Raw genomic sequence first — 21,870 nt, forward strand, 5'->3', positions numbered from 1 at the left:
CTTGCTTTGCCCGAGTGATGCTGAGGCTTCCTTCACACCTCATCCCAGCTTCCTACTCTGGCAAAAATGTTTCCTTCCAGCAGCTGACTCAAACCCTTCAATGGAGTGACTTGTGCATTTGTTTCTCATGGCTGCCCTCTTCCAAGGGAGCTATTTTTCTCCCCTTGCTCTGCTCAAAAATGTATTCCTTGAATGGGTATGTTTCCTTAAGTGGGAGGAGTGAATCTGAACACTGGATGAAGGGGCACCTAGCAGTTCTTTGCTTTTGCCCTTTGCTGTGGCAACACTTGTGAAAGGGTAGAAATACTGTAGTATGTGTCTGTCAGTCCATTGGGCATCTCATGTTTGGCATCAGTGCCTATTACATTCATCTTTCCTTTAAGCTTAGTTTAAGCTTAAGACCATGTAGCTTAGTTTCAAGAGTACTTACTCTCTGGAACAGCAAGAAAGGCTTGGCAAATACCAGGAAGGTTAACCCCATTCTACAACAATCCCCTTCCATTTCATGAATGTAATGGTTCCAATCCATAAGACAGCTACATCAAAAGTCCTTGCTAGTATCCATGGGGACAGACTGGTTGCAAGTAACTCTGTCCCACTGATTTAATGAGGAATTTGATGCAATTTTCTATAGATCAAAACCCTTTCTTCTCTTTCCATTGCTGGATCATGCACCTCTCAACACCCCCCCCCCCCAAAAAAAAGAACCAAATCATCTTAGAAACAAAAACTGTGATGGTCACTATTTGAAATAATGAAGAAAAAATTATTTAACTGCTGTTGTTTGATCAGGATCAACGCTAATACAGTGTATATTTTTTTTAATTGTGATTCTCCATTTCAAATGGCTTTCTACAGCCAGGCAATATTTGGGGTGCAGAATTTCTTCCATTAGGCCTTCTTGACTGATCAGCCAGGAGAGTGTGCATGCATGCAGCTCTCTTTCAAGACCACTTAATATGCATACCCAAATACTGAAATGGAAACCAAGGGCATGTGGCAAAACATTAGGGCAATTACTTCATCACATTCAAGTTCACCTATTTCACTGTAAAGCCTACAAAAAGAGTCAGTTATGGAACAGAAAAACAGCGACTTAGATTTACAGGGGTTCCTAAACTGTGTGTGGAAATGCCTGCTGCTGGCCAGCCATCAGCAAGAATGCAATGGAAGCTAAAAATGGTGGTAGGACGCTAAACCTGGTGGGCCAAGCTCGTGTGCAGTTTTCACACACTGGGGAAAGCCCTCCTGCCTGCCCTGAGCCTCTCACCACTGCTTGTAACTCCTGTTGTGGTCTCCGAACCCAGAAGTAACTCGCGATGACATAGCTGCCGGTTAACTTCCAGAAGTTGCACACTGTGTCTGCAGCACATGGGGCCATCAGGGGGTGTAGAAGATTGGGAAGCGTTGGGTTATGAGGTTCCTTTGCTATGTGTCAAGATACAACCTTCAACCTACCTTTCAGTGGGATTTGACACACATGCATGCACACTGCCTGTAGCTGGAATAAGGCTACAATCCCATGGCCAGTTATGGAGAGACAGCAGGACTGAACTTGATCAGCATGCAGAAGATCAGGCTGCAAGGTAGTGTGCATTCACCAAGCTATTTTAAATATGTGGTCTAGGCACCAGGTCAACCCATACACTTCCCTACTATGCTTTAAGCATTCACGTTAAGAAGTTTGCGTTGGCCTAACTCCTCATGAACTCCCACATCCAACTTGCCTACTGCAGTCTGTGCATCACCCATTTACAAAGAAGAGAAGCAGAAAGTCTCACTCCACACAAACAGGAGAAGGTCAAATACACTTTATTTGGAAATATGTAACAAAATAGTCCACTTGTTTAAAACTAGTGATTTAAAAAAATATATTGGCAACAAGTATGTGGCTAGCACACCAGAAACAATTATGCCCCCCGTTCCCAGAAAAGGCATTAAGAGTCTCCAAAAGGTGGGCTTGCTATTCCACTTGCAAGTGGCATGTAGCAAATTCTGTCTGGAGGGAAAAGCTGTGTACATTCACTTTGTCTCTGGTCTATGGCTTATTTCACCCAGAACAGGCATGTGAACACCACCTATCATGGCATTGTCAAATTTCCTCACGCAAAACAAGCATACATAATAAAATGGCATAGCGCCAGATTTGGTGGACACCTTTGGACTTGGCTTGTAAGGAGCTGGGAGATCAAAAAGTTTTGTAAACACTCCCATACCTAACATTTTGGTTTCCTCAGTTGCCACCACAAACACAGTAACCACATTTAGCTTTCCTGAAGGCACTTGGCACAGTGGGCTTTACTGTTGGATATAGAGATTTACATGCTGGTGCAACATCTTGACCTGGTATCATTAGGGCATACTGCACAACAGTCATACACCCCTGCCCAGATATGTAGCACAGTAGACCAGTGGTTCCCAAAGTGTGGGTCGCAACCCACCACTGGGAAACAAAACTGGGCCATTCCCCCTTAGGGGGAGTTACCCAGGAATAACTGACTGCAGCACTGCTGGGACCCAGGGACATCCTCACTTACCTGGGGGTCTTCTGCAGCCTCCCAGGGGGTCTTGGAGGCTTGCAGCCACCTCCACAATCCTCCACATGGCTGCAACGAGCTCCGTTCTGCTCCCAGAGCTCACATGCAATTTGTGATCATATGAACCAGAAGTGAGCTCTTAAAGCAGAATGAAGATTGTTGCAGCCACGCGGAGAGTCACGGAGGTGGCTGCAAGCTTCAGGCCCCTCTCACCCCCAGGAGGCTGCAGGACAACTCCAGGTATGCTGGGATGTCCCTGGATTCCCATAGCACCGCGATCTGTGGGGTGCTAATTGGGCCACCCACGTGCTCTTGCCCCCCCCCCCCCACAACAACTCACAGCAGTCCCAACATCCAAGTAGGACTTTGGAAACTGCTGCTGTAGACAATATGGAGAATGATCAGCGCTGTTACCCCCAAAATCAGGTCTTTCATCCTCCAAGAAACAAAATGGTCAGCCATAAGCCAGATGGGATATAAAGCAAGATGGTGATTCTTCTAGAACAGGGGTCGGCAACCTTAAACACTCAAAAGAGCCATTTGGATCAGTTTTCCGGAAAAAAGAAAACTGTGGGAGCCACAAAACCCTTTTGACATCTAAAATGAAGGTAACGCTGCATATATAGTTTGCGCTCCCCTCTTATAGGTCCCAGTTATATAATACACTCCCCTCTTGTAGGTCCCACTAAAAATCAGGTCCAGACCCACAGTTGGAGAACAACTGTTTTAGATTGTGCACAGGTGAACTGCTTGTGAAGGATACTGTCATTCTTTACTGTCATTTACTTCTGTACTTCTGTAAATGCCTTTCCGCACAATACTACCTCTGAACAAGACCACTTAGTACTACTTAACACTGTTCACAAAGGTGCTCTTGAACAAACAAGCTAAGAGTTCAAAACTGCATAAAATAAGAGGCATACTAACAGTGATTACTTCCCAACCATGAAATATGCTTTGGTGCTACATATACAGTATGTTACACATACAGTATACAAACATATACAGAATACCATCTGGTGCAGGGGTCTCCAAACCCCTTTCAAGTTTCCAAGTGAAGGAAATGGGGCAGTGAGAGGGTGAGTGAGCGATGGGGGGAATGCAGAGTAGGGAGCTTGAAGGCTGTAATCCTGGGCACACTTTCCTGGGAGAAAGCACAATGGGACTTACTACTGAGGAGACACGCATAAGATTGTGCTCTAAGTTTGGGAGGAGGACAGAGCAGCTGCACTCAATTGCTTGCTTTTGCCTTGGCTCCCTGGGGTCAGGGCTGCTTGTGGGAAGGGGGGTCATCAGGGGGTTCAAACCCCTTCGTTTACACACCCTCCCCTACACAGGCAGGCAGCTGGCGCTGCAGCTCGGGCAGGAGGGAACGTGCGGCTGCAGCGGCGGTGGTGCAGGATTTTTGGGCAGGAGCTGCTCCAGCGCCCTCCTCTTCCTCCCGCCCGCGCGATCCCTCTCTGATCTGGCCTCACCTGTGTTGGCTGGAAGCTCAACACTTGAGGTGTGGGGCGGGCAGCTGGGCTACTTCTCAGCGTAGCTGCATGTGTGGGCGTGCCAGTGGGCGCAGCTGCAGGAGGTATGGGAGCTGCGCGTGTGTGCTCGGGCTGGTGAGCAGTGGCTGCGTCGCGGAAGGGGTGAGCCCCTCCCCCCCGGACGGGTTGGCCCTGCAGGGAGCCGCAGCAGACGGCTGAAGAGCCGCTTGCTGCTCCAAAGTGGCAGGTTGCCGACCCCGGTTCTAGAAGAATACATACCGGGAGGGAGGGGGAGGAGAAAAAAAATAGAAACAGAGAAAGTTTTTGAGCATATCACTTAAGTTCTACTATTGCATTCATTCCCCTATACAGAAGATCCCTTTGGGATCCACATGCTTCTGTATAACTGTGGGTGAAGAAATACCTGAGAGCGTCTAAGAAGGAATCATTGAATACAAAGAGAAGGCTGCCTCTTAGCAAGATGGACTGACATTACAGGTTCCCCTCTTAGTGTCATTCTGCATCCAGGTGTTTAGGAGACCGCCTATGCTTGCGCTGCAGCTCCTCCACCTGGCGCTCTAAACTGTGGACTTTGGCTTCCAGGCGTGCCCCAGAGTGGCGGGACCCACTCAACCGGCCCAGTAAGGCGTGAAACGTGAGTAAGGCCAACAAAAGCAAAGCCTGCGTGGAGCGGTCAGGAATCGCAGAAACAATGAAGAAGAAACAAGCTGCAAAGATGACCATGTGGAGGCCCCACATGATGCGGCTCAAGATGGCGAGGACCAGACTCAGCAGCAGCGACAACACCCAGTAGCCAATCAAAGCAGCCAGGCCCCAGAGCAGCAGTGTCTGCACATTATTGGGGCTCAGCCTCAGGAACTGCGTTGCATGCTCCCCTGGAACAGAAAAGAAGGAAGTGCTACATTAGGTACTTAATGGCACAGTGCTACACTATTTCATCACTATGGCAAGTTGTGAGGAAGAAGCACTAATTACTACAATAAAGCATCCTTTTTATACTGAATCAGGACAGACAACTGCTACTTATTGAGAATAGGAGTGCACATCTTTGTTTCAAGGTGAAAAGAAGATATAAAAACAAAGCAGTATCTTCACTTTATCAGGTGCCTGCAAGCACCTTTTCTTAATAGCGCCCAGCACATAAACTCCCACTTAGTCACAGAGAAAGTGAGGACCATGTCATGTGTTTTGTAACAGCAAATCTGCATTTATCATCAAATACACACTCAAAATGGAATCATCATCAATCAGCTCTTTTTGAATTTGCTTGCATTGGGTTTTTAAACTCCTGTTTGTCACAATCACGTTTTATGTTTTTTAGATGTACACTAAGGTTTTATTTAGTCTACCTGTAAAAAATCATGGGGGACATGCTCCAAGACGACAATCCAAGTCAGGCCTCAAAAATTATAGGATGCCAGGCTGCCATGGTAACTAAAGATTACATCATAGCGCCTAAGAAAGAGAGGGGGCAAAGTTGGGATTGTGTTCCCCTTCAAACAACAAAACACAAAAGGGTAAGATTGAGCAGGAAGGCAGAGCCCAGCGTCTAGATCTAAGAAAATAACCAAAACATGTTCAAATTTTTAGCTCATTTCCCCTGAAAGCCACTTGCATACAAATAGGCAGTGCTCCAAATGCAAAGGCTGATATATAAAATACTACTTTAGGTTTTTTAAAAAAACTTTTAAGAATGGGGTGCTGCTTGGAAAACATAACACCACACTTTCCTTGGGCAAGTACAAGCAACCTCAGTCCTGCTGCCATTCTAAACAAAGAATAATACGAGTCATTGTTGGTTTAAGCAGGCTTGTACATGCTAATCCCCAAACCAGGCCATTCTCCAATACAGACAGAACCATAGGACTGCCACCTATGTTCTATGCAAAGAATTCAGGAGCGAGTAAAAGTTTGAGCAGGTCACAAATTTGTTCTGCTCTTCTCCTCCCCGTGCCTGCTTACCATTCATCCCAAAGGAAGTCAGGAACTGGCCTGCAATTCGAGCCACAACATGCAGACCTGAGGAGATCCCCGAGGACACTATCCAGACCAAGGAAGAGAGATTCTGTAAGAAGAGCAAACACATACATGGAGATTCTAAGTAGGTTACTAAATACCTCAGTACCAACTCTGAGATCACAATTGCTCACTCTGAGATTCTACACCAGGGGTGCCCGAACTCTGGCCACTTGTGGCCCTCAGAGACTCCCAATCTGGCCCTCAGCAAGTCCAGAGACTTGCTGGAGCCCATGCTGGCCCGATGCAACTGCTCTCAGCGTGAGGGCGACTGTTCAACCTCTCGCGTGAGCTGTGAGCTCCCTCCACTGCTTGCTGTTTCACATCTGTGATGCAGCACCAGCAGCAAAGGAAAGGCCAGCCTTGCTTTGTACAAGGCCTTTTATAGGTCTTGAACTATTGCAAGGCCTTCATTTATTCTTATAAATTCCATCTCTAATATATTCATTTATGTAAATTTATTCAGATTTGAAATGTAAATTTATTTTTTTCTACACCTCCAGCACAGTGTCAGAGAGATGATGTGGCCCTCCTGCCAAAAAGTGTGGACACCCCTGTTCTACACTGATATCAGAAGATAACAGACTGTTAGCTCCCTAGGTTACCAAATGTGCTAAAGGGGGGGGGTGCTCTTCAAATTCCAGTGTACCTGCCAGAAAAATCTCAGTTCACCACAAGTTTCCATTTCCTTTTTAACAAACTGGAGATTTAAGCAGCAATCCTATCCACACTTTCCTAAGATTAAGCCCCTTTGACTATAATGCGACTCCTTTGTATTAACCTAAATAGAACTATCAAACAGGCACGGAATTAAGTTATAAAATGTCCTCTCTAGAGGAGAAAGCACTTGCTGTCCATAATGGATAGCAAAATAGAATCTTCCAGAACAAAGGGCACCTTCCTCCAATCTGAAGATGTGCAGCCAGCTGTACAAGATTGCAGTGAATGACAGGTGCTAGATTCTTTTTTCCAGAAGAAATATTGGGGAAATTCAGTGTTGCCTTAGAGTGAAGCCACACATTTTTTAAAAAGCACATGTTACAGCTCTCTTTAGGTCAAACCAATTCAAAATGAAGGTTAGGGTTTTGACTTCTGGTCCCAAGCTGGATAGGTTTCTACACAAGCCTGTCTAGGTACTGACATCCTCAGAGTTATTTCTGCAGATCCCTTACTAGTTGAGGCAAGTAGCAACCCTCAACAGGAGGGTCTCAAGTCTGACACTTCAACTTTTGAAATCCTTTCCTCAGGATGTTTACTTGATGCTTTATTTTTTGGTATCAAGTGGAATACCTCTCTTATTTGCCCAAGCTTTTTAAATGTTTTAACATGATTGATACTTTACCTTGGCTGCTGCTATTGTTTCCCAAAGATCTCTGTATGCAGAAAGAGAAGACTAGCTGTGACATGCTAGGTTTCTACAAACATAAGTCTTCACTTATTTGTTTTATCTTAAAGGATCATTCAATCATGCTATACCGACCAGTTTACAGAAGTGGTTTGGCAAAGACTGTGTACAACGTGCTTTTTTCCTGAACGTGTAGCTCATTTATACCCACTAGAAGATATACAAAACAACTGAAGATGAAACTTCTTTCTTACCTTATCCAACATACGGAAATTTTCTTGTCCAATCAAATCCTCCAAGGTTTCCTTTACGGCGTGAGCAATTTCGGACAGAAAGTCAGATTGCACAAGCTTTCTTTGCCGTGAGGTACTCCTGTGATCTTGGCCATACGTTATCTCCACGTGAAAGACAGCAAGCAACAACAGGATGGCCAAGGACGGACGTAGTAGTGGTAGGCGGCAGCCCCGTGAGGCAGAGCCCCATCTGGTCATCTCTCTAGTTTTGGCCAACATGCCCAACTTCTCTGCAAATACAATGTAAAATAGCAATGGCCTTAAAGGCAAGTTCATTATCTGGGGTTCTGGCGTATCTGACCAAGAAACGACAAGTAAGCCTGTGACATTCTAGCCACAAAAATGCACGCAACTGCTTTTTTGCTAGCAACGGCCTGAATTCGAGAGAAATGCTATAGATAAAGATGGATTGCACAGTCAGAAAATGCAGACTGTGGGCCCAGTCCTATCCAATTTCCCAGGGCCGGTGCAGCTGTGCCAATGGGGCTTGTGCTGCATGCAGTGGTGGGGAGGCAGTCACAGAGGCCTCCTCAAAGTATGGGAACATCTGTTCCCTCACCTTGGGCTGCACTGGTGCTGGAAAGTTGGAGAGGACTGGCCCTGGGCCAGACAGAGCAAGAAACTCCTCTGTTCCAGCTTCTCCACTTTGGTCCCCACCATACCACTCTGCACAGTCCACCTACTGGAAGAAGTAAGTGGCGATGATGTCGGGAGGCCAGATGCGATGCCCGATGAGAGGCTCAGGGCGAGCAGGAGGGCTTCTTGAGTGCCAGGAAAGCCCGAGCTGGAGCTCTGCCCACTGAGCTTCCACCGCTGCCTACTGTGCTGCACTGCTGGTCCTGCAGCCAGTAATGGGGTGTGGGGCTCCCGTGAGTACCGGAGAGCCCACCAGGTCCCGCCTCCTGCACCTCCCAGGGGCCCACCAGGCGGCCCACCTGAGAAATGACGCTCTGTTCTTCCCTCGGAAAGCCCCGAGCCCGCCCGCACCGCCCGCTGACTGGCACTACCAGGAGCGGCCAGTCACCGCAGGAATGGCAAGGAGGCCCCTTGTCGACAGCACGGCGCGCGACGGGTTACGCAGCTCTGCCCGTGAAGTTCGCTGCCGAAGGCCTCGGCTGCGGGCCGGTCCATAGCCACGCCGGTACTCCGGGTCGCCCAGCCGAGCCCGCAGCGACCGCCTGCCCTGCCCGTCTCGGAACCGGCTGAAGGCCTCAACCCCCTCGCAGCCTGTCACGGGCAGCGGCGTCCAGGGAGCTACCCGGCTGCGGGCCAGAGGCCGCGGCTTGCTCCTTCTCCAGCCCCGAGCCGGACCCACAGCCGGCGCCTACCCGGGGAGGATGAAGGCGACGCCACAGAGGACGCCTGACGAGGCCGACACGCGCGCTGGGGAGGCGCCCCGTTCCCTCCTGCCTCAAGGGGAGCGAGGAAGCCAGCGGCCGGGCCAGCCCAGGGAACCCTCCTCTGCCCTGTCTCTATGGCGACATTCAAATCCGGCTCCCAGCCCCGCTGCATTCTGGGACACGTGGCCCTGGAGCGCTGCCCACGGGCCCGCTGGGAACTGTAGTTCTGCAGCCGGGCCTAGAGACACTTCCCAGCAAACTTCGTGGAACTTCCGAAGTCGTCCCTCAGCTTCCCCAGTTGCATGCTGGGAGCGATAGTCACTGATGCCCGCCTCTCTGAATGCTGGGAGCTGTAGTTCAGAGAGGCCTCCGGAACCGGAAGTCGCTTATCCTCGGTGGACCAGTGCCCCTTGCGGCGATACTTTACAGGAGAACTTCCGTTTCCGGCCCGTGCTGGAGTCTCCCGCGCGTGCTGGGCCTGGCGTTTAAGGAGCGGGACGGGCTCCCGGAAGCAGAATCCGGTTCTTCCGTTCAGTGGCCGGAAGTAGCCGTCAGGCCGAGCCGAGAAGGCGCCCGCCATGTCCCTCATCTGCTCCAGTGAGTGGCCCGCTCTCTCCCTGCCGCTCAGGAGTGGAGGGTCTCGGGGAGATGAGGGGGCAGTCTTGGGGAGGGCGGGTGCTCGCCGGGGCTCCGTCGCTCGTGGAAGGGGGAAGAGGAGGACTCGGTCCAGGGCTCTGGCCTCTCCTGTCTTCCCTACGGTGCAGGCTTGCAAGCGCCCACCACCCGCGCACAGAGTATCAAGAGTGTGGAGTGCGCAGAGCATGTGGGTGGTGGGTGCTTGGGTGCCTCACAGGTGGCAGTGCTTCTCAAAGGACTCTGGTGGGGAGGTTCTGCCTCACCTGCCTCCCCACCCACCACATGGTCCCTGCCAGGAACCCAGTACTCTTCCTCACATCTTCCTGAGGTCCAAGCGTTGCTAGGCTGGTGCTAAAATACTTTGTTTATCCCCCACCTCAGTGGCCTGGCTGTGCCCTTTGCTTCTGGGAATAAAAAGTGTCACCTTGCCCTGATCTGTAGCTCTAGAGTGGTAGTAACTTTTATGGGTTATCTAGCCCAATTTTTACACGAAGGCTGAGTATCCTATATCCAAAGCAGTGGTTCCCAAACTGTGGGTCGGAACCTGGGTGACCAGATGTCATAACCCGCAAAAGAGACCTAGGCACCCCAAGATGTAGGACATCCAAGAAAAATGTAGGACATGACAAAATAAAAGCTAAAAATCTCATATATTGCTTTCATGTGGTTAATTTAAACACTATATTAACTATTATTAAATTTTAAGCTATTTTACATACAATGTATTACATATAATTTATTAATTACCAGAAGACTGCACTGCTTGCAGGAGCCCGCTCTCAGGGAGAAAGAGGACATTTAAGTTCTTTTCCAGGACATAAGACTAAAAATGATGATATGTCCTGGAAAAAGAGGACATCTGGTCACCCTGGTAGGGACCCACTGGTTCCTCATTAAAGGGTGATGGAAAGATCAGATAACTAATTGTCTCAAGTCCTGAGGCTATTGAAAAATCAGACACTGTAGCTGCTAATTACCCTGCAAAGAGTTCAGCTCCTGTAGTTTACAAGATAGCTCCTAACTGCCCTGCAAGGAGCTGAGGTCCTGCAGTTTGCATGCTTGTTGAAATGTAGAAAGATAAAGGGGTCTTTTTCTGGTTACTATTACTTTTAAATAAATAAAATAGTGTTCTTCTATAACTCCTTTTTTAATGTCTGATAAACCTAGGTCCCGTGATAGAGTTGTTTTAAAAAGTGGGTCCTGGTACTAAAAACTTTGGGAACCACTGATCTAAAGAATTCTGTTCAATTTCTTGTCCAAAGTTGATACCATGGACAGAGATTCAGAAAATTCCCTATTGGTTCCATTGCTAAACTATTCTTGTCAATTTTTATTGCTAGTTTTAAAGTTATTACTAAAGCAGCATTTTAAACTTTGTGGTGTTTTGGCAGTGTTTGGTGAAATTTTCATGGCAATTCTGCACCTGATCCTGTTTTCTGATGGAGAATTGAGAGTTGATGATTTCCTCAAAGCTGCTGAGCATGTTGCTGAGTTACAATATGTTAAGTTCAGCTCAGTCAGCTGTGGCACTACCTCATATATTTGCTTAAGATCAGACACTAACATGAAAATTTTAATGAGAAAGAGAAAATTATTTTTCTCTTTGTCCACGTGTGTCAACCTCTGATTAACAGTCTCAACTCAAATGGCTATATAAAATTTATAGTATAGTAATAATGGGAGAAGCTTATTGGAGTTATTTTTTGAGTGAAAATGTATCTCTTTACGATCCTGCTGTTTGAAATACTCTATAACATCTCCAAAGGTGTGTTCCTGTTCAAGGCAGCATTCCTTATTTGCGTTTTAATTTTTCTAGTTTTTGATTTAGGTTTTGATTCCAGAATTTGGAGCCATGGTCTGTTTGAAGCTTTGCAGTTTTATCAGCTGATTTAAACAGCACTACAGTTTCCTAGTTTGTGCTCAGTCTCTGAATGAAAGCGCCTAGATATGCTGTTAAGAAAGCATATCTTTTTGGATTGTGGATTCCATGCAATTCATAACGAATACCTAGGTATCATTTTTACCTATTGCTGCAGAAGGAGAAACAATCTTACAAAGCTACATTGTTATGCTGAGTTCACAAGTACAAACCAGAAAAGGAGGAAAAATAAAAGTGCAGATGTGTTTGTGTGAAACACACCTGTGTTTTCAGTTCTGGCAAAGTACATCCAGAAAACAGGTTGTTGAGGTAGGGGGACGTAACAGTTTTCCAGCAGTGCCCTGTAGGCTGTTTGAACACACTTATAATTGTGTAAATTTTCAGTTACATGAGTGTACCTAGGATTTTGCATCTTAGGGCTTTAAGACTAGCTTGTGGGTGTGATATAAATGCATGGCATGCCTCAAGAGTGCAGGCTTTCTAAATCAGGGTTCTTCACATGACCTGTGGGTCATGACCCCAAAGGGGTTGTGAAGCCTCATTTGGGGGGTTGCAGTAACCTTTCAAAGCCTATGCAAGAGGGGAACTTGGATCAGATCCAATAATGGTACCTCCTTATTAGAACTGAGTGGATTTGGTCCTGGGAGGGGAACAGGATCAGTGATAGATCCCCAGTCTCATACTTTACTGACTGATTTATTGGCTTCGTGGCACAAAAAGGTTAAAGATCACTGTTCTTAATCATATTCCACCCCAATCCTTAAGTTCTTACTAATACTCTTTGGAGACTGAGAATGAATTGCATTGCATAGGCATTGCATGTGTAAAATATAGAAAGCAATCCTTCTTTAGTAGTGAAGGTTGCAGAATGGCCTCTGCTCCTAGTGCTTTGTTTTCAGGGATGCATGCATGTGTAGGTAAACAGGTGCCTACATTGTTAAGGCTTGACTTGGCTGAGGCTCAGATATTTTCTGACTACTAAGGGGGAAGTCTGTTTTGTGGTCTAAATATTATGGAAGTAGAATTGCAGACACTTGACAGTGAAATTGGTAGTAAGATTGGCATTAAGAGAGAGTTCTTTTCCAGAACTATTTAGAGTTCTAACATTAGCAAGTTAGGGCACATACAGGAGAGTATACTCTTTTATTCTTGATTCATTTGCATGGGAAAATAAATGTATCTTTGCGGGCACATAAAGAATATTAATCTAGGGCTACAATCTTAAATGTACATACTGTACTTGGAAGTAAATCCTATTGCAACATTTGTGTTCAATGTTGCATTGGTGTCTGAAGATTTGTCCATCCTACTGTGCAATGGCTGTGGGACATTATATCTTACAAATCACTTTATGCGAGCTAGTTATTTTTATTGTGCACTTTTTTATTTTCTGTAAATTAGGCTCTCTGTTTGGTCAGTTGATCAATCAACTTAAAAAATCTTTTGGTTAATTTAAAAAGGTTACCCTGATTATTTAATTGTGCAGCAAGTTTTTTTTAAAAATACAAATGCTTACAGAAACTGCAGATAGGAGGTCCTCTCAGAAAAGACATTCCTTATCTCTCACACATGTGGGGTTATCTGATGTAAGATAGTATCTACAAATATTGCAGGAGACACTAATTAAAAACAGAGTTTGCTTTTTTATTCAGATAGAAATCAGTATGAATTTAATTGATCTAATCCCATTTAATTAAATTGGCTAAGATGTGTTTAATGGGATGACAGGCTTTATATAAATCTACTGCACATGAGTGAAAGCTGTTTCAAATTGTACGTGTTTGCCACATAAAGTGTACTTGTTGGGAAGCCAGGATTAATCCTGGTTCTTGGCAAGTGGACTTTATATAATACAGTAGATGCAGAATGCATTCACATATTATATACTTATTTACACTGTCTTTGTTCCCTTTCTACCCTTAAATGTGCCCTGAAGCAGTAGTTCTCAAACTTTCTGCCTTTGGGGAAACTATTTCCACAACTTGTCTGCTGAAACATTCTAGGACATGTTCCAAGGTGTTCAGTCAGTTCGCTCCTGGAACTTGTAGTTGCTGAATGAGATCTAAGAGCCTGATCCTGTGGTCTGCGCTATGCCTACAGTCGCAAACATGCCATAAGGCACGTTTGCGGGGCTTACCGCTGGGCTCCCACCAGAGCTGGCTCAACTCCGGCCAGCGCGCAGCGGGCGCCCGGGTTCCGCAGCCCGGCGGTGTCAATGACTGCTGGGCTGCTGAATGGGAGAGGGGCGTGGTCGGGGGTGTGGCGGAGGCATTCCGGGGAGGGCGAGGCATGGGGGAGGGCGTGTTGGGGCGGGGGAGAGGCGGGTCCATGGAGCCATGCTCCGCAGGATCCAGGGCACTCAGGCAGGGCTGCTCGCCCTACACGAGCGCCTTCAATTTAGCGGCAACATATCTATTACATATAGATAATAAAGAGGAAAAGGACATGCTGCCCAAATGTAGTGTGGTCTTGTACACTGGATTCTAGTCTGTTGGGATTTTTTTATCTTTCCAGCATTTCTAGAGCCTTCCCTCCTTCCAAGCGGCTTTGATCTACATGGATATTTTGTATTGTCTATGTCACTTCTCACTCCTGTCTCCCTTTTTCTTCCAGTTTCTAATGAGGTGCCTGAGCACCCTTGTGTGTCTCCAGTCTCAAACCATGTCTATGAGCGACGACTAATTGAAAAGTACATTGCAGAGAATGGGACTGACCCAGTGAACAACCAACCATTGTCAGAAGAGCAGCTTATAGATATCAAAGGTGAGGAGAACCAGAAGAGCCACTGGCTCTTGCATTTCCCAAGTGTTGGGTACTTTGGGTGTGGAGTTTCTAGTATTGGTTGTCATCGTCTCTTAGGAGCTTGGGTGGAATTCCTGAAACCTGATTACTGACTGATGGTAGGACATTGTATTTGAAGAGCAAGAGCACAATGAGAGACAGTTACCTAACAAGTATGGTCTCTCGACAGTGTTGAAACCAGGTTGCTGTAAGGTCACCACAATTGTCAATAAACAATAACAAACAATATCACAAAATGCAATGTGATGACCACATTTCAAAGGAACATTTTCCATGTTTGATGCAGTATGATCTAGCTGCTCCCCCAGCTACTGACTTATTTTTTGCCGTAAAACTGATAATCAGGGAATTGTGCTAACATATGGTAGAACAGGGAAAGACAGTTCGGCCAGATGCTGCTGTTGGATGAACTTAGTTGCTTTCTCAAAAAATGCCTCACTGATTCCACTGTCTAATAAGGCAGTTTCAAAAGCATCAGAATGAAGAATGGTTACAAATAAAGAGAGCATTGCTTAACAGATGCATTTGGAGCAGCATCTATCCATGTTTTAGACCAGAATGCCACATGCACAACCCCTAATTGGACCCCAAAGTAATTCTTTCTTTCCCTGATCCTCACCTCTCAGTAGACTCCTTGACCTACCTGCTGCTCCTTCATTTGCCACATGCCTGGCCCATAAACTCTGGTCTCTGTGGCTGCAGGTCCTGCACTTCACCCTTCTCTTGCCACTGCTTTTTCATCCCAGGGCATGACTGGCATGAGAGGAGTGGAGAAGGGCAAGTGCCTCTTTCTTGAGCTGCAGCAGGAGCTGCCATCAGCCTGCTGACAAGACACATGCCTTGTGAGCTGCTGTTTTTTGTTTTAAAGGTTTGGTGGTAGATTTATGAGATGGTAGGGGATACATTGGGGGTTATATCTCAAGGTAATGCTCCCTCCCATCTGTCCTTCACAGTTGCTCACCCAATTCGGCCAAAGCCTCCTTCTGCTACGAGTATTCCAGCCATTCTGAAGGCACTTCAGGATGAATGGGTAAGAGCTGTGTGGAACTGAAACTATTTTCCTCCCTCCCAGAAGAAAGTACGAGTAGTAGACCTTCATCCCTGAGCTGGGGACATAGGTATCTGTTGTGCTGAGCTTGCTGCTTAGAGTTGATGAGAAGCAGGAACCTGCCAAGGAAGTGTAGGCAGGAAGGGAGGAGTCTGAGCCAGCAGTGGCAGCTTCTTCATCAGGAGAGTGTGGTGTTGTGACTATTTCTCAGAGGAACTACTGCAGCCTTAGGGAAAGTACGGCCTAGCTGCCACTGTGGAAAGAAGGGAGGGAAGGTGCTAGTGCAGAAACGGCGAGCAAGGTATCCTGAAGGTGTATTTTTAATAAGCCTTGCACATCTGGAGTTAGTGATGTTTTCTCATATTAAATTGCTTAAGCAATCTTTGATACTGCCTATACATAGCTTTAGAGACCAAGCACAGAGGAGGACTGTTCAAAAGCACCTTTTGAGGTTCCTGCCCTTGTGGTTTCTACCTGCCACTGGGTCAGAAATCCAGTAACGTTTCCATCTACATCCTTCAGGACGCCGTCATGCTGCACAGTTTCACGCTGCGCCAGCAGCTGCAGACCACGCGCCAGGAATTGTCTCACGCGTTGTACCAGCATGACGCTGCCTGTCGTGTCATTGCTCGTCTCACCAAAGAGGTCACTGCTGCAAGAGAAGGTAAAAAGCCCAGAAAGTCAAAAATGCCCCACCTTGGCTGGTGTCCTGGCTAAAGGCAGAGTCTTTGTGTTTAAAACTGCCCTGCAGTCATCATGCTGTGACCTGTCAATCTTCTCTCTCTCTCTCTCTCTCTCCTTAGCTTTGGCAACTCTGAAGCCCCAGGCTGGCCTCATCGTTCCCCAGGCTGTGCCTTCTGCCCAACCCAATGCTGTGGTGAGTTCCCGCTGAGTGCCTGGCACTCAGTGACTTTCCTCTTCGTGTTCTGTCTTCCCCAGACTGAACAAGCTTCTCTTCTTTTTGCAGGGTGCTGGTGAACCAATGGATGTCGGAGAGCTGGCAGGAATGACCCCAGAGATTATCCAGAAGGTATGAAACAGACTTGTGCCACCCATTCCTTGCTCTCTAAGTAGAGGATATGGTAGCGCCTGTGCAAGTTTCTGCACTTGTTCTGCTATAGGAGCACTTGTGCGATTTCCAAGTCGTTGTGCCTGACCTTCAGTATTACTGCAGCAGTGTCTGCTATTGCCCCAGTTAGCGTTCCAGCATGCCTTGCTTGGGTCTGGCTGTTCTTAATACTGTTCTGTGTTGCAGCTTCAAGACAAAGCCACGGTGTTGACCACAGAGCGTAAAAAGGTGAGCGCTCCTCTCCTCAGAGTTCTCCTTGCAAAAGGAGGGGCATTGAGTAGTTCTGGGGTGCATTCAGCAGTTCTGTTTGCATGAGAACTGAGAAGGTGCAGTTCCTTCTGTGGGTTGGTGGAATTCTCCTGTTTCTGGTGAGATCTTTGTGGTTTGTTTGGCAGAGAGGGAAGACTGTGCCGGAGGAGCTGGTGAAGCCAGAAGAACTCAGCAAGTACCGGCAGGTGGCTTCGCATGTGGTGAGTATAGTGGCTGTAATTGATCTGCATAGTCTCCCCTGAGGATACTTGTGCTGTGAGTAGGCAGCTTATTAAACATTTGAGAATGGTCTTCTGAGACAAAATCATTGAGTTCCTTCGTGCACTGTGTTTGACCCATTTAAGCAAATCTGCTGTTTGGCAGCTGTAGCTCTGTGCTTTGCAGCAATCTGGTCTGTGAAGAGGAAGCTCTTGCTTCTTGGGGGTGGGCTTTGTCTGCACATATTCTACATATCTGATGGAATCTGATGCTGTGTCTTCTCTTCCTGCTCCCCCATCAACATACTGTGCTGCTTATCCTTATAAAGGTCAGACCACTGTGATGTCTTGTTTTCTTCCATATGGCCAAAAAAAATGGGAAGCTGCATATTCTGTTAGAGGCATCAACAAGCCAGGCAGGAAAAAATCTGGGACAAATTCAGTGCCTGGTGACACATGTCCTGTGTAAGGACTTCTCCCTATATGCTTGGCAGCTGATGAGATTAAGCAGTAGGGCCCTTCAGTTGACCTGAAATGTTAATATCAGTTGTTGTTTTTAAACAGGGACTGCACAGTGCCAGTATTCCTGGCATTCTTGCTCTCGACCTGTGTCCTTCCGACACCAACAAGATTCTTACAGGTATGCTAAGGCTCTGGCATTGTTTAGGTTTTCTCCCGACTCTCTCTCTCTGTGTTGGGATACCTTTCCTTTGGGCAGGCAGTGTCCCTTCTTGTTCCATGGTTGGGTTGACAGGGGCAGTTTTTGCTTTTCTAGAGTTCTGGTTCCTTTAAGTCACCTCATTTACAGGGTTGCAATCAACATAAATTCTGAGACAGCAAGCGCTGAAAGAATATTGGGCTCTGTCTCTCCCTTTCCCTGGTGCATCTTGAGTCTGAGTGCTGGGCTTTTCTGATCTTTGAGTTTCTTCCCTTGTGTTCTAGGTGGAGCTGACAAAAATGTTGTTGTCTTTGATAAGACCTCTGAGCAAATCCTGGCAACTCTCAAAGGCCATACCAAGAAGGTCACCAGTGTCGTGTTCCATCCATCCCAGGTAAGGATTGTAGTCTCTATGTTTTCCTTGAGACCGTGACATCATTGATCAGTTGCCCATACACTTATCTGAAGCAACTGTATGACCTTTGTTGAGGTCTCACAAATGCATTGAAGGAATCATCAAGATAGGTTTGCTTTTAGCTGATGCTTTCTGCTTCTAAATTAAACAAACCAAACAAAACCACTTGCTTCAGTCTAAGCCCCAGTTCTCTTTTCTCTCCAGGAATTGGTGTTCTCAGCTTCTCCAGATGCCACTATCCGGATCTGGTCTGTCCCCAGTGCTTCATGTGTGCAGGTGGTGCGTGCTCATGAGAGTGCTGTGACAGGTCTAAGTCTTCATGCCACAGGGGATTACCTACTGAGTTCTTCTGATGACCAGGTGAGATCAGGACCAGGGGGGGTACATGTCCAGACTTTATGTTGCCTTCATGCTGAGTAAGCCACAAAAAAGCACCTAGAAAATGTGGGTAGATGAGTTGCTTTCCTTTATGCTCTATCTGTCATATTTTTCCCCCTTTCAGTATTGGGCCTTCTCTGACATCCAGACTGGCCGTGTTCTCACCAAGGTCACAGATGAAACTTCTGGCTGTGGTAAGATGCACTTTGTATCTAAACTTGGTGCTTCTGTGAGAAGTGCTTCAGGGAGTATAGAGCCTGCAGGTTCAGTCTATTTGTGACTCATGGTAGGGAGAAGGCAGGGAGGAGGTTTCAGTATCTTGCGGCCATGTCAATTTTTTGGTATTGTCTCCTGCAGCTCTCACCTGTGCTCAGTTCCATCCTGATGGGCTCATTTTTGGTACGGGAACTATGGACTCGCAGATTAAGATCTGGGATTTGAAGGTAAGAAAAGACTCTGAATATGCAAGAAGGTGCATATGTACTGAACAACCTAACAAAGCTTTACAAGATTACTGACGACTTACATGAAGCATTTCAGAGTATCCCAAAGTGTTACATAATGCTAAACATTGTTATGAGTATTGGATAGACACTGCAAGAGGCAGTAGAATCACAGTTGTCTTGGTGAGGAAATCACACCCAGATGCAAATTCACTTGTAAACAATTTATTCAGAACATAGAGTACAGCACAGAAGAAATTCTGTCAGGGAAACTCTTTTCAGTTCACCAACATTTACACTGAGAGAATACAGATGTTACTCAAGCCAGCAGTTGCCACAGCAGTGCTGAATCCCCCCATCAACTTCAAGGTGGCCCCTTCAGCGGATGGAAGGAGAGAGACCCTGAAACTAGGTGTGCAACCCCTTTTTCTTCCACCCCAGCCCTTTAGCAGTGCCTCCTCCCTTCTTGCTTGCTATTGGACTTTGTTCCTTTCAGGGTGTCTACAGGGGCGGTGGGCAATTTGAGGGGAATTTTCCAGGGCCAAGTCATCAACCAGCTGGAATCAAGTCTTGACTCTCTTTATTCTTTCCCTTTATCTCTCAGAGAATGGAAGCTCTGAGATTACAGCTCTGTGGTTACAGATGTCAACCTTGACCTGTCTCCACTGCTTCCATACTTGCTCAGCTAATATTGGCAGGCATTCCAAAATTAGCAGATCAGCCCTTTTTGAAAGGGCACATAAAGTCCCAGAATGCAAGTAAGCCAGAGTCCCATTTTGGGTTCTGACATATTCTCCAAATGTTCTACCAGATCCTTCCTTGGAAGCAATCTTCCTGCTTGTTTGACTTTATACTCCTATATTGAGGGAGGCTGAGGCCATGGAACTTATACAGTTCAGGAGTAGGCTAGTGGTTCATTCCAGTGAAGCTGAAGTTTGGGGAGAATTAACATAGACTACTTTTATGGCTGGTTGCCACTCTGGAGTGGGTTGGTGAGTGATTTGGTCATGTTATGTACTGTCAGCCAGCAGCACCTATGAGAAAAAACATTATAAACAAGTGGAACTCTGTTTGGCTCTGTGTCTTTTTAACTTTAAAGGAAAAAAAGGGAGAGGACAGTCCCAAAGAGGTGACCCTTAAGCAGGCGTCAAAGACTTTTAACTTATTTCTGCAGTGCCATCAGTGTTCATGGCACTTTATGGAGCGTTAAAACATAGATTCCTGCACCAGGGGCTTACAGCTGTAGACACTGACATAAGCAAGCCAATGGAGGGAGGAAGGGAAGGAAGGAAGAAGGCAAATGGGAGAAGTGAGTCCTACAAATGTTTCAGATACATGTACTTAGATCAGTTTAGCTACAGGAGGAAATAGACAGGAGGTTGTGATGTCATGAAAAGGTGGGTTTTGAGAACACATTTGAAAGAAGTGAGCAGGGAAATACTACAAAGTTGCCCAACACGGGTCAACAAGTGTCTTCACTGGGATGACAAATGTGTGTTTTCTTCTATACTGGAAGATATGTTGTATTAAACTCTTTGGATTGGCTAAAACTCCTTGGAAGCGTCTTGCTGAAATGGTTGATGTTCCCCTTTTGCTTCTCTTTCCCCCGTTTAGCCTCCTTTTGGACTCTTTTCACCTGGATGATGTCACTGTTAAGATGACCTGAGCACAAAGCAAGTTGTAGAGAGGATGAACTCCTGTTTCTTTTCTCTGTAGAGGCAGGGGAGGTGCAAAAGCTTGCATTGCTCATGCTAAAAAGACATCATCTTGCTGCTTTCTACTGTAGCACATCTTAGTACTGTTGCAGATATGCTGATTTGACTGATTTGTCTTTCTTAGGAACGGACCAATGTGGCCAATTTCCCAGGACACTCGGGCCCTATTACCAGCATTGCCTTTTCTGAGAATGGTTATTACCTGGCCACTGCTGCTGATGATTCCTCTGTCAAGCTCTGGGATCTGCGTAAGCTAAAGAACTTCAAGACATTGCAGCTGGACAATAACTTTGAGGTTTGTGTGACTTTCCTTTATTCACCAAGCCTGAGTTCCTGTATACTGCAGGGAGCAGCAGGAATCTGCTTACATTTTGGGGGTGGTTCTTCCTGCCTTTGGACTCTCTAGTGGCCAGCAGGTGCTCTCCTGGCAGCTGGTTGAGCCATGTTGGTTCGGTTTAGTTTTGAGTCACCTCTTGGAATGAGCAGAGGCGGCTGTATCCACACAACAGCAATGAGCTCCACCTACATTTGAATTGAAAATATATGCATCTTAGCTGCATTCTCTCTCTCTAGGTGAAGTCTCTCATATTTGACCAGAGTGGCACCTACTTGGCCCTGGGTGGCACTGATGTCCAAGTGTACATCTGTAAACAATGGACAGAGGTTCTCCATTTCACAGGTAAGGGGCTAGCAGGCTTTGTAACATTCTTAAGAGGCATTGTATTGCAATCAGACATTTGTACTTTACTCACTTTGCATCAGGACGTGATTTAGTGTTTGTTCTTGGTGATAACATAAAACAAGACAATGTCTCACTTATCTCCTCTCTTCCTTCTCCACAGAGCATAGTGGCCTGACAACAGGAGTGGCCTTTGGGCATCATGCTAAGTTCATTGCCTCAACAGGCATGGACCGAAGCCTGAAATTCTACAGCCTGTAGCTTCTGCTTCCAGCATGTGAAGAACAGCATCCATTCCCTTCGTTGTAGTGTTAAGATATTGGGGAGGCATAGGGGGGAGGGGAATAAATGGGAATAGGGTACATCATAGCTTTTTCCTTGGCTCAGACTGCCTGTAGAGGGAGAAGATGAGCCCTGTCTGATTTGTCTTCTTTTTCCATATTTGTCTGTGCTGTGATTGTAACAATATTGAGCCAAACCTATCCAGTGTTGACCATCAAGTGCAAGGTGGTGACAGGGATAGGGAGAAGTGCAGTTTTTTGTAAGCAGCTCTCTAGTTTCATTAAAAAAATCAGCTAATAAGTGTTTTGAGTGGTGTCTGTATGTTTTAGCTGTACTTCTAGATAAGTATTTGCGCCTTACTGAGGGAGGTAT

At 46.4% G+C, this 21,870-nt stretch overlaps 2 protein-coding genes across 2 annotated transcripts; one reads left to right on the plus strand and one right to left on the minus strand.

Annotated features, from left to right (window-relative positions):
* Nucleotides 1-1,796: 1,796 nt before the first annotated feature.
* Nucleotides 1,797-9,300, minus strand: TMEM109 (transmembrane protein 109). The gene is made up of 4 exons (XM_066634702.1): nucleotides 9,016-9,300; nucleotides 7,649-7,917; nucleotides 5,996-6,098; nucleotides 1,797-4,908 (listed from the first exon to the last, which is right to left on the minus strand). The coding sequence occupies exons 1-4, from the start codon at nucleotides 9,197-9,199 to the stop codon at nucleotides 4,526-4,528; spliced, it is 939 nt and encodes a 312-aa protein (XP_066490799.1). The 5' UTR covers nucleotides 9,200-9,300; the 3' UTR covers nucleotides 1,797-4,525.
* A 167-nt stretch (nucleotides 9,301-9,467) lies between these two features.
* On the plus strand, nucleotides 9,468-21,798 carry PRPF19 (pre-mRNA processing factor 19). The gene is made up of 16 exons (XM_066631866.1): nucleotides 9,468-9,624; nucleotides 14,156-14,305; nucleotides 15,298-15,374; nucleotides 15,915-16,056; nucleotides 16,196-16,269; nucleotides 16,360-16,422; nucleotides 16,648-16,689; nucleotides 16,857-16,931; nucleotides 17,493-17,568; nucleotides 17,871-17,980; nucleotides 18,206-18,361; nucleotides 18,504-18,573; nucleotides 18,737-18,822; nucleotides 20,662-20,832; nucleotides 21,111-21,216; nucleotides 21,380-21,798. Exons 1-16 carry the CDS (start codon nucleotides 9,606-9,608, stop codon nucleotides 21,475-21,477), a joined length of 1,515 nt encoding a protein of 504 aa, XP_066487963.1. The 5' UTR covers nucleotides 9,468-9,605; the 3' UTR covers nucleotides 21,478-21,798.
* The last annotated feature ends 72 nt before the right edge of the window (nucleotides 21,799-21,870 follow it).

Source organism: Tiliqua scincoides, chromosome 1, assembly GCF_035046505.1.
Source record: "Tiliqua scincoides isolate rTilSci1 chromosome 1, rTilSci1.hap2, whole genome shotgun sequence".
Classification (NCBI taxonomy): Eukaryota; Metazoa; Chordata; class Lepidosauria; order Squamata; family Scincidae; genus Tiliqua; species Tiliqua scincoides.

What these genes read in the sequence shown, in the direction of transcription:
- TMEM109 (XM_066634702.1), bottom strand. Translation starts at nt 9,199, where the DNA reads ATGCAGCGGGGCTGGGAGCCGGATTTGAATGTCGCCATAGAGACAGGG. An exon ending in GTCGCCTTCATCCTCCCCGG is followed by an intron (nt 7,918 to 9,015) that starts GTAGGCGCCGGC and finishes TTGTATTTGCAG; the next exon opens with AGAAGTTGGGCATGTTGGCC. An exon ending in ATTTCCGTATGTTGGATAAG is followed by an intron (nt 6,099 to 7,648) that starts GTAAGAAAGAAG and finishes CTCTTCTTACAG; the next exon opens with AATCTCTCTTCCTTGGTCTG.
- PRPF19 (XM_066631866.1), top strand. An exon ending in GCAGCTTATAGATATCAAAG is followed by an intron (nt 14,306 to 15,297) that starts GTGAGGAGAACC and finishes TGTCCTTCACAG; the next exon opens with TTGCTCACCCAATTCGGCCA. An exon ending in GGTCACTGCTGCAAGAGAAG is followed by an intron (nt 16,057 to 16,195) that starts GTAAAAAGCCCA and finishes CTCTCTCCTTAG; the next exon opens with CTTTGGCAACTCTGAAGCCC.